The sequence below is a fragment of the Acomys russatus genome, chromosome 1, assembly GCF_903995435.1.
Source record: "Acomys russatus chromosome 1, mAcoRus1.1, whole genome shotgun sequence".
Taxonomy (NCBI): Eukaryota; Metazoa; Chordata; class Mammalia; order Rodentia; family Muridae; genus Acomys; species Acomys russatus.
This window is the reverse complement of record NC_067137.1, coordinates 49,337,243-49,349,589: the sequence shown is the minus strand read 5'-3', so window position 1 is coordinate 49,349,589 and position 12,347 is coordinate 49,337,243. Positions and strand designations below refer to the sequence as shown.

General features: G+C 41.8%; 1 protein-coding gene across 1 annotated transcript in view; it reads left to right on the top strand.

Moving 5' to 3' along the window:
* Bzw2 (basic leucine zipper and W2 domains 2) overlaps positions 1-12,347 on the top strand; it is a 46,160-nt gene that overhangs the window by 12,028 nt on the left and 21,785 nt on the right. The window contains exons 2-3 of the mRNA XM_051145006.1: positions 3,452-3,516; positions 9,333-9,509. Of these exons, the coding sequence (XP_051000963.1) occupies positions 3,459-3,516; positions 9,333-9,509 (235 nt within the window). The 5' untranslated portion in view covers positions 3,452-3,458. The remainder of the gene's footprint in view (positions 1-3,451; positions 3,517-9,332; positions 9,510-12,347) is intronic.

Genomic DNA, 12,347 nt, shown 5'->3' with positions numbered 1-12,347 from the left:
AGTGCCCATCTGTAGTTATGGTACTAGGGACCGGCAGAGGGAGGTAGGCTTGGAGGCCAGGGCAAGAAAACAACTGAGGAAAAGAAGGAGACATGCTGGCTTTTTTGGAGCCTTCTCCCAGAGGGTAGCACCTCCCAGTGCTCCAAAGAGCCTCCCTCATCGACAAGAATCCCTCTTGTGTGTAGGCAGGAATTGGGGACATATACTCTCATGCTCACTAACAAACATGTACACTTTTCCATATGTTTTTACTATGTATTTGAAATCATAAGAAGTGTTTTAAAATAACATTGCCTACATTAGTCAGGTTGGTTATTTAAATTTATATTAATAAGAATGAAATAAAATTAAACATTTAGGTCTTCAATCCTCCTAAAAGGTTCAGTAGTCAAATATATCTGTCTGCTGGCTACTATGTTAGAGGTTGTAAACAAATCCCTTCATTAGAAATAACCATATTGAATACATTGTAATAGTCACTATATTACATAACCATTTGTTTTCATATTTCCTATCTTAAATTTTCTATTTATCATCATTGTGTACACATGTGTGTAAAGTGTGCACGCACGGGGACAGGAGAGAAGCACCATGTGTACCACTGCATATATGGAGATCAGAGGACAACTTCATGGAATAGGTTCTGTCCTTAATGGGTTCCAGAAATCAAACTCACGTCATCAGCTTTGCAGACAAGACTTTCCCCATCTGAGCTGTCTTGCAGGATTCATTTGCATATGGCTTCTTCAGACCATAGTAATTGGAATAGAGATGAGACCATGAAGCTGAGTATTATTTTTCTGCCATCTGCTTTAGAGCATCCATGTTCCTAAGCTGAAGATGTGTGAATAGACAGCATCACTGTTGTGTGCCTAGTGCAGCAGTATGCATGTCCTGGAAGGCAGGTTATCAGAATTTAGAGATAAACTAAACCAGACCAGACAAGAAGAGACAAAGCCAATGCATATGAACAAACCTCCAAGTGCTGGGGTAAGCTGTCACTCAGTCAGGGCGATAGCAGAGGATTGACTCCTTTCTGGCTTAGAGTCCGTCTCATTTCATTTGACACGGACTCTGTGTAGCCCAGGCTGACATCAAACTGGCAATCCCCCTGTCTCAGTCTCCAATGTACTAGTAGGATTGAAAATGTGCTTCGACCACCCAGGCCAGGTTTTCGAATGGGGAACAAAGAATGATGCTACGTGTGTCTAGTTAATTAGTTTCAGATAATGCAAAGTGGTATATATGATACTAAATCATAATAAATGGTAATGATGACGTGTACTTTTAATATTGTCCTGCTAGAGTATCCTTTGCTGCTTGTTCTTCGATATTGCCTAGGTGTGAGCTGCATCGGGTTTTTTTTTAAATCCCAAGTGCCCTGGCTTTTCTTAGGCCAGGGTTTTCACATGGGCTCAGTGAGGACCTTATACAGGCTGCCTCTTACTGGAGTAGATTATAGTGTATCATGAAGAGCTAAAATTAGAGAGGAGTGTGCCTCTGCTTCAAATAGTAACAGGCCAGGGACAGGTACCCTCGGTGACCAGATTCTTCCTTCAGTCTCTGCCTGACTATAGGAAACAGTTTGTTTCTTTGAGTTTATGGTGGTGTTTATTAATCTTTATATATATATATATATAATTGTTTATGTGTTACTCATTTATTCGCCACAGAGAAGATGGTGTTGAAACTTAAGCACTTAGCACAGAAGTTGATAAAAAGCTAAAGCTTTAAAAAGTAGATGTGCTCTGTCCCAATTCTCCAATGGGGGGGGGGGCAGTGAGAATAAGGTACAAAGACAACATTAATTACGGAATGCTTTGAATGTATATTCTGGATCAAAAATAAAACTTCTAGGGAAAGCTCACACTTGAATTTTTCCAGATATTCATAAAATAAAAACTTTTTTCTTTTTTTTTTTTTTTTTTTTTTTAACAGAGAGGTATATTTTACTTTTGTTCCCAAATGGTTTCTCTGTTTAGCCTGGCTATCTTGGAACTCACTCTGTAGAGCAGGCTAGCCTCGAACTCTCCACTTCCCCAGTGCTGGGATTAAAGGCGTGTGCCACCACACCCAATTGTAATGAGACTTTTGATGGTTTTTGGTAGTTGAGTGATAATACATTTGGGTGTTTGTTGTACTGGGAGGTGTGGACATGTTGAGGGAGATGTTGGTGTCACCACTTTTGCACCAACTAGATGTTTGCTGATCTGGGGGTGCATCTTATAAAAATGTCAGCAGGGAGGTTTCTGAATGAGTTTCACAGTTCATACAAGTAATCTATGTGTGGGTGCTACTTTTCCAATACCTATCAAGTGAAGCTGGTGCCTCGCACAGTAACTATTTGCATTGGGTAAGAATGTATACCTGCTCGGGTCTTCTGGCTAGTCATCTTCGTAGGTCAAAGCAGTTCCTCTCACTCTGATTTTGTTAAAAACTCAAGTCCAGTGGTGTTTTGCATCCGTTGCTTCATCTGTAGGTAGATCTACTCCTTCAGTGATGGGTGGGGGTGCAGGTTTGGGGTTGGCTTTGGAGTCTCTGGGGATGGAGCACAAGCCCCAGAGCCTGCCAGGCAAGCATTCTTCCACTTAGCTTCAGCCCCAGCTCTAGGAAGGAGAGTTCCTTTTATAAATTGAGTCATGATGTTTTTCCATATTGCTAATGATTCTTTTAAAGCTTAAGAAGGAGTAAGTAATTGCTCGAGTCCTGCAAAATCTCTGGGTTATTTAATGGTATAATTGAAGACATCTAGACATTTTCAAATCACAGTTGATAGAATACATGGCTTTATGCTTGTTAAGCAATACCCTACCACTGAGCTGTGCCCCCCGCCCCCATTGTATTTTTTACTTATTCATTCATTGTGAGACAAGGTCACACTTAGTTTCACAAGCTGTCTCAGACACTGGACTCCACAGCCCACTGTGTAATGGGAAGAAGCAGACTGAGTATCATTTCATCATCAGTGATGGAGTCTGATCCTGAGGTGCAGCACCAGTAGATCTGATCCACCCTTTTATAAGGCTCCGGGTGGATGTTCCATGCAGTGGCTAAGTTTTGATTTATTTAACTAGACTCATGTTGAATGCTGCCACTATATCTTTCACAAACTTGTCCATTTGCCTTGGTTGTGTGAGTTGTAACTATAGGACAGCTCTAGTAAAGCAATCGTTAGAGTGCAGGGTGTATATACACACGTCAGTATTTACAGATAGTCACAGTTCACTCCCTAAAAGCATGGCATGACGTCTAACTTCTGCCAGCATTAATGCAGGTGGTTGTTTCCCAGCCTTTGCCAAAAGTAAACTCTTGGTAAACTTTTTCATTTTGCTGATCCAGCAGTTTAAAGACCATCTTCACGCATGGTTGAGATTGACCATGCACTTACTATCTGCGTAGGTTTATTTGGACTGCTAACTTAAAGTACATAAACGGTGTCTTTCTTTTTCAGTAATTTTATGAATAAGCATCAGAAGCCAGTACTAACAGGCCAGCGGTTCAAAACCCGGAAAAGGGGTAAGTGTTGTGTTGTGTACATGTATGTGTACTTGTGTTCTAACCAAATTATTAGGTTGGAGAAGAGTTTGCATGATTTCCGGCTAACCCTCACTGGAACCCCAACTAGCCTTTATTTTGTAGTGCAGCCATGAAATCAGGTTGCTTACAGTTAGTGTTTGTCGATGGCTTTTATAGCCTACCTGAGCCATCCCTCTTTTTTATGGTTTGGTTTTTGGTTTTTTGAAACAGGGTTTCTCTGCAAAGCTCTGGCTGTCTTGGAACTCTCTCTGTAGACTAGGCTGGCCTTGAATTCACAGAGGTCCACCTGGCCTCTGCCTCCCAAATGCTGGGATTAAAGGTGTGCGCTACCACACTAGGCAAGCTGGGCTTCTTTAGGGACAAAAGGAAGACAATTGATAAACTGTGCTGCTTTTTACAACTTTACTGATTTTGACATCATTGTTTATACTTTAGTTTCCTGTTCTGTTTTGTTTTGTTTCAAAAATATTTATGACAAAGATAGTACTGCCAAGGGAAAAGTGTTCCAGAAATTTGAAGTCATATTAAAATTGAGTGCCATACTGGCCCTTGAAGTACATGGGACGTTCACTCTTCCCATGTTGAGTAGAACAGCAGAGCCAGGATAATGAAGAACAGTGTGATTTCTATTTGTGACAGAGCCTTTTTTAAAGTAGAGTGTTTATGGTGCTGTCCTCTGTGTAGGGTATTTAAAGCATGATTTTATATTTTATCTTAGACAGTTTTACGAATTGTCAGCTTTGTAGTTACTTTTTGTACAAAATATACTTTTGCATAGTTAGGTGTGTATGTATAATTTTCATTACTGGTTTTTCACAAATTTTGTCATTGGATATAAAAATGGTTGAAATAAAACTTAATAAGATAGTATTTCAGGAAAATAAGATGAAACACTTACTGATCTTGAAAAACCAGTGCTGTTGCCCTTTTCTTGTGTAACAATCTTCTGGGTTTTTTTGTTTGTTTGTTTGTTTGCTTGCTTGCTTGTTTGTGTTTGTTTTTGTTCTTCTTGTCACTTTTGGTGCGTTTGGTTTTGTTTTCAGATAGATTTTTTTTCCCTTGTAGCTGAGGCTGGCCTGGAATTAACCACGTAGCCCCAGCTGGCTTTGAACTTGCCAAACTCTTCCTGCTTCGGCCTCTTGGGTAGTGAAAATACAAGCGCGAGTCTCCATACCTGTCCCTTTCCTTTTCACCTTCTTTCCCTCCTGAGCCAGCGATTGGTCTGGCCAGGGCCTTGCACCACGTGCACGTGTGCAGCAAGTATTCCGTTAGCCATATCACCAGCTCTTGGCAGCCGTGATAAACGAGAGAGTTTTTACCCTGTCCCGTAAAGCACCCTGACTTCAGGTTTCTAAGCTTAGCCATGACCTGTCCTGCTGCACCGTTTCTCACTCTCTGCATCTCTTCTCTTGTTTCATGACAAAACACTCTGGCATAAGCACCTTAAGGGAGAAATGGTTTCCTCCGCTCACAGTCCATCATGGTGTGGGAGTTGAGGAGGCATCAGCCGTTTAAAGCAGCTGGGCCACATTATAGCCATAGTCGGAAGATAGTCATTAACGACATGCTTAAGAAAATCCTTCACAGGTACTCCTTGGGGACCATCTCCCAGATGATTGTAGATTTTTGTCAAGGTGACACTGAACATCGGGCACTACACTAACACATCCGTAGCCGTGTTGGGCTGTCTCTTATTTTACCTTTTCCTTTAGAAAGTTGCTGAGAGATGAAGGACTTAGGCACAAGTCTTTGTTTTTTAGACAGGGTTTCTCTGTATAGCCTTGGCTATCCTGGAATTCTCTCAGTAGACCACAGTGATCTGCTTGCCTCAGCCCACGTCCATATCCCCCTTCTACACCCCCACACCCCCACCTCCCAAGTGCTGGGATAAAAAGCATGTGCCACCATGTCTGGTTCAAACACAAGTTTCTGAGTTGTCTATTACTTGGGTTCCCAGCCCCCACCACCACCACTTTTTTTTTTCCTTTGGTCATCTATTGTATTTCCCAGTTCCTAATGTCCAAATTACCAAAGTCGATCTCTCTCCTCAGTCATTATCGAAGCATATTGTATCCTTGTGAGAATGGCCTCAACTGAATTCAGTCACAGACTTTATAAGTAGCCTATGGTCTTTTCAGTTCCTGTGTTTTTAATATTATGAGGAACAAAACATATGTCTCCTAAGAGAAAGGAGAATTACCCTTGGGTTAGATTCTGAGTAAAAGGAGATGTTTTCCCTGCTTGCCTGTGGGTTCCTCTGGCCCAGAGCTATGATTACTCTACCCTGCAGCCTATGTACTTTGTTCCTCTAGAATTTTGCCCATTTCCCCTCCCCCACTACACAACAAGACTCTAATTATACTTTCTTCTATTGCTTCCATTTGCATGTTGGTGGTTACATAATGTTTTTGTTATGGCATCAAAGGGTCTTTTATCTATTTTACAGCGAACACTGTTGCTATTAATCTATATCTATCATTATGGCATCTCACTCCCCGGCCCCCCCCAATGACTCTGACTAGTACTTGGGTTTTGATGTTGGTATAAATGATGTTAACTACTTATTACCCAAGTGGCCATTCTGTGCAAGCCAGACAGTTTGAGCGATATCAAAATTATGCAAGCATGTAATTTAAGCAAACAGCTCTATGAGGTGTAGTTACAGAAGCCAGGGCCTCTCTGGACTCTTAAGTGGTGCTTTTGATTTTCACGTTCATGAAGCCAGATCACATTTTCCTGTTATCTATCTCTTGCTCTTCTTCCTTTGTGTTTGTTGTTGGTTTTGTTTGTTGATTTGGTTTAGTTTTTGGTGGTATTAAATGTTCACCTCCTACTGCAGAAGCAGAGTGCTCAGGCCTGCTCTCTCTGGCTAGACTCTACTCTCGCCTGCATACCTCCTGCGCTTCCATCTCCTCTGACTGTAGACAAGATCTGCACAGCACAGCTCTTCCTTGGTTGCTTTTCTCCTTTATAAGTACCATTGTGTGACCTTGTGGTTGAACAAATCTATTAGTTTTCTTATTTTGGCTTCATTTTCTATGGCTTAAAACTAGACAGCCTTAACTTTCCCTTTGTTATACTAAGGAATCGATAGCAATGATAGTTGAAGGAATTCTTGTAGCATAGACGCATCTTACTTTTTTATTAGTTTTTTGAGAATTTCATACAACTCACTTTGACCTTGCCTCCTTCCCCCAAATCTTCCTACTTACTTTCCCCTTCCCTCGTCACACAGCTTCTGTGTCTATTTTTTTTAACCCCATCGTGGCCAGCTTGTGCTGCCCAAATGTTCTTGGATGTGTGGCTTTCCCCCAAATTAGGGAAGACTTATTGGGGCTACACTTTTAGAGAAAAACTGACCCTTCTTCTCCCAGCAGGTAATAATTAATTTTCACATTTTTTTTCCTACCTCAGCTGGGGGTGGAACTTTGTGTCCAGCGCCCTTCTCCATTCTGGGCTTCCTCTCACATCGGCTTTTGTGGGTCTTATATAAGATTGCACAGCCACTATGGGTTCATATATACATCTGTCCCGCTGCATCCAGAAGACACTGTCACCCGCTGCCTCTGGCTTCCAAGCTCTTTCCACCTCCTCTTCCACAGTGATCTCTGAGTCTTTGGAGTCCATCTCCTCTCACATTTTATCTTACTGAAGAACTGAAGGGCTCTCCTGGTTACATTGCTGTGTTCAGCAGCTTTGAGCTGTCACCTTGAAGCTGCCGTGAATGTGTGTGTGTGTGTGTGTGTGTGTGTGTGTGTGTGTGTGTGTGTGTGTGTGCACGCGCACGCGAGTGTCTGCCTTTGTAGGACCTCGTGGCTTAGCTTGTAGTTACTCCGTGCTTTTGAGGCTTTGAATGTTTCAACACATACTCACTTTGATCTTGTCCATGAAGAATAATAGTTTGGCTGAGCATTGGGAATCTAGGTTGGAAATTCTTTTTAGCCAAATTTCTGAAGATCCTGATTTTTGGATCTGAATTGTGGGACTCTGCTGGGTAAGGTTAAATTCTGACTTCTTCTCCTGATAGCCGTTTTTGCGCTCCATTGTTGATGGACTCCCTTTCCTCAGTGGGGGGTTCTCCACCTGATCTGGGAACCCCAGATCTCGCAAGGAGCATCACGTTGCCCTCAGGGAAGATTACAAGCAGAACCCTTTCCTAATAAGTAACTTCAACAAACACTGGGAATTCCTGGAAGTACCCCACCCTATGCTGAGATCCCAGCCTCCAGCAAATGACCTTTAATCTGTGCTGACCTCCAGTAAAGCACTGCCAGGCCTGTTCTCAGTGGACCTGCCTGCCAACGGGTTTCAAACATCTACCTGCTTCCTCTGTTGTGAGCCGGGAACATGGGCTAGCACCCAGCCAACGGGTCTCACCCAAAAGTGCTCCAGCTGCCCCTGAGCAAGACATGGGCCCTTGGGACCTTGATCCCAAGGTCGATCCTTTCTTGTCCAGAGGCAAGCAGTCCCATGGGACTGGAACCCAGGGCAGCTCACGGGGTGCTGAACGACAAAATTGCTGGCTTACTAAACAGTGTGATCTGTTTCTTGATACTTTGTGATATGGTTTTGGTTTGCTTTGCCCCAGAAACTTCCGATAGTGACTTCTTTCTGGTGTTCTGAAATCTCATGACTGCACGGGTCCAGTTTCATATCCTTCAACTCTGTAAAAACATTCTAGAAACTTAAGAAATAATTTCCATCAACTTGGGTTTGCCATCTTTTTGCTGTACTATTTTGACATTTGATGCCCCCCCCTCCCCCTCTTGACTAAGGTTTTCTAGATTGTTCACACTTTTTTCTAGCTTCTGGCAGGTAATTTTCAGCTGACTCCTTCATCTCCCCTGTTGAGTACTTCACCTTTCCGGCTCACTGTGGCTCACTGTGGCTCTGGAACGGTTTCTTGTATCCTACTCTGTCCTCCTATGTCTTCCCCTTTTTCTCTTCTTCAACACCAGCTCCCTCAGCTCCCGTACATCACTCCCAGCCACACAATGCCATCTCTCCACATTTGTAGATACAGCTCACCACATTAATTCATAAGTGTGTGCCTTTGTGTTGCTCTATATCTGCCTCATCGGTGTATTTATTTTGTATCTGCCTCATCGTTTTCGCCTAAATCTCTGCAGCCCTTTCAGGTGAGCTACAAAATCAAAACTGTGCTTAGTAAACTACTATTTGCCTCTTTTGCGTATTTCTATGAGTTTACAGAACGCGTTTCCAAAGTCTGAAGTATGTGTGAAAGTGCGGTAGGTTGTAATTGCAATAGCTAGTAGAAGCCATTAAAAGGATTGCAAGACTAGTTTCACTGTCCTGGTCAATGACTAAATATTCTGAAATGCTATGTTTTGGATGCCAGTAAAGTATGGATATAACACTGACTGTCAAGAGCCAAGGACAGAGAACAGTACCTGCCCTGAGCATGCATCACACATCTTGCTTCTCACATTCAGGGTTCTAGTGCAATTTGCCTTGTAAAAGGGATGTCCTTTCTTATTTATCTTAGACAAATAATAGTTGAAATTTTAGTTGTTCTAATTTTTCTCATGTTAGGCTTAATAGATTACATATATTAGCCTAGTCTACAAATAATGTAAGTGAACGGTTAATGTTGTATGTATGTGTTAGATCCTTAAAATATTTGGTGGCCTTATTGTACAGAGTGATTTAACTTATTTGAATAAATGTTTAATTGTGTTTTAGAACATGGAAATCCATATGGCCAGTTTCTCTTAGGACCATTTGGATAAACACACACATGTGAAATCACTTTACACATTTGTTTTACATTTCAGATGAAAAAGAGAAATTCGAACCCACAGTCTTCAGGGATACACTTGTCCAGGGGCTTAATGAAGCTGGTGATGACCTTGAAGCTGTAGCCAAATTTTTGGATTCTACTGGCTCACGATTAGATTACCGTCGCTATGCAGACACACTCTTTGATATCCTGGTGGCTGGCAGCATGCTTGGTAAGCCATATGGGTTAGCGTTTTCTTATAGTGTACCTGTGTTTCAATTCTGTTACCATACTTCCTCTTTCGACAGCATCTTTGGAAGCTTACATTAATTACATTTGGTTAAAAAAAAATCTAATCTTTACTAGATTATAATTCAGGATGGTATTACTGTCGGTCTAAAATGATTACTGCCTCACAGAGCACAGGACTGAGAATTTCTGTTGACATTAGGACATGGCCCACCCTTTTAACCAAAAACCAACTGCTTCGTGTGTCCTTAATCCAATAGCATCTATGAGAGGCTGTGGCTTTAAGTATTTGTATATGTCTTCTAGATCCTTTCCACATAGTTAATAAACCCAGATATCAAGTGGCAGCTTTTCTTCCTCTCTTTCTTTCTTTCTTTCTTTCTTTCTTTCTTTCTTTCTTTTTTTCTTTCTTTCTTTCTTTTTTTTTTTTTTTCTTCTTTTTTTTTTTTTTTTTTTTTTTTTTTTTTTTCTTTCTTTCTTTCTATCAGCATACACATGCATGTGGAAGCCCAAGGTTAGAAATCCTCCTTTGTGGCTTTTTCAAGTTATTCAATGAGACAAGCAAGATCTTTCAATCAAACCCAAAGTTGCCAACTTGGCGACTGTCTAGCCTGCTTGCTTGTTCCTGCTTTCCTAATACCCGGGTATTTTATGTGGGTTCTGGGACTCTTAACTTCTGATCTTTATAACAACTAAGCTATCGCTCCAGCCCCTTTAGATCTTAGTTCCTATTGTGGATTTCCATGGTATCGATGACATTAGAAGTAGTCAGGGTTCCCAATTTTCAGTTATTTAAGAAATATTTGGGGATTGAAGATGGCTGTTCTTCTAAAGGACCCAAGTTCGATTGGCAGCACCCACATTTGGTGGTTCGCAGCCATTTGTAACTCCAGTTCCATGAGATCCAATGCCCTCTCTGGCCTTCATAGGTACTGCATACATATGGCGCACTTACATACATGCATACATACTTGCAGGCACATACCTGCACACATAAAATACAAACGAGGTAGCTTATTTCATTTTCTTTTTTTAAGAGAAAGAGATGTGCAAATCTGTGAAAATGTTTTGATTGCTACAAATACTTGGAAGTGGAGGGCAAGTGTGCTGGGTGCACTGAAAAGACAGTTCATCTAATACAAATGCAAAGTGCCTGTCCCATAGGTCGTCTGTGCTTTCAATTGAGAAACACTGGTTAAGCCAATCTGCCTTGATATGGGGTGTGGGTGGGGGTATGCATTCCTCCTTTTTTGAGGTAGAGCCTCTTCTGAGCCCTTTTCACTGAGGCACATTGCGGAATGTGGCCCCAGACACTACCAGGTGTCTGAGTTGCTGACTTTAACTATATCCTGAATTAATTTTGTGTTATCATTTATACAAATCACTCATCACTGTAGAATTCAAAAAAGCTGTATATAGTGTGTTAAGTCCCAATACCTAGAAATAGCCATTGATAATAGTTTGGTTAATTCCCTTCTGGAAATCCCTCGCCTCAGACATTTTTGAGAACTGAGCAATATTATTTGCATGTGGTATTTATGCATGGTAATTTATGTTTGCTAAGCAATATATTCTTCCTTTCACCTCCATGAATGTTACATTTGGGATGATTTTAAGAGTTTCAGCCAGCAGTGTTAAGCAATATTCAGTTCCACTGCTTGTGGACACATGGCCCTGTATCCTGCTCTATGGAGTTAGCAAAGCACTGCAGGACTCAGGGCCTAACAGCCGAAGGGAATGCTTTAGTCAACAGTTTGCTGTACATTGTGAGTCTCAGATCTATTTTTCAGATCTTTGTTAATTAAATCAACAATTGGTATTTTTAGTTAGTAATGAAATACAGCATTTTCTAGCATGACTTTTCATTGGCTATCATATATTTTGTCAATACATTGGGTGCACTGTACAGCGATAATGTTCAGCAAATGTGTCACATGTTGCTGCATTCATTGTTTGGTCCGGTGGGACCTTGTTATCATAACTGCTCATGTGGGCAGCTCATTTCTATAGACGAAGTCCTCATATCCCAACTGTATGTGTGTTTTAGGTTCCCCGTAGCCTCCAGGCAGCACTCTTAACCCCTCTGTCTTTGTTGAACTCTTTTATTTCCTTCTCCTCTTCTAAAATTGCCAGAGATTCCTTCCCACCAAGCTTTCAGTCTCCCCTCCCCCACCTCCCACCGCCCCCTTCTCCCCCCCCCCCATAAATGTGTTGGAGTATCTGCTCACTGTGCATTGATGATTATCTCAGGTTTATTTACAGTCAATGGCTGATTTGCCTCTGCGGCCCAGACATCATCCTTCGCTGTGTCAATATATACAACAGGAAAATAGGGCAAACTGTTTGGCACAGCTTGGTCTGAGTATTTAACCCCAGATGCCTCCGAAACCCAGATTTAGGTTGTAGTTGATGAGCTAAGGCAACAGGTACCTTCCTTCAGCTAGTGACTCCTTTGTTAAAGGACCAGTTGCGCAGGACTGTCCTTCATACCACAAAGCTTTCCTATCAGTCTTGTGTATTCTCCTTTGCCTCTGTCTTGAGGGAAAGTGGCGACAGGGGATACATCTTCTTTCACTACTACCACCTTGAAAAGTAGCAGTGCTGCACACCCTAGAGGTGGCCGTGAACACTTGCTTCTAGCATAATGAAAAGCCATTTTAAATGCAAGTGTGCCATCAGCACGTGACAGATGTGTCTGTTGAATGAACAAATGTGGTTTTTAAATCCCTTGCCTCCTCAGGGCAAAGTCTGCAGGTTCAAGGTCAGACTTCCCAGTTCTGTCATTTCTTACCATGAAAGAACAATTGGTCCAGAGGTTTGA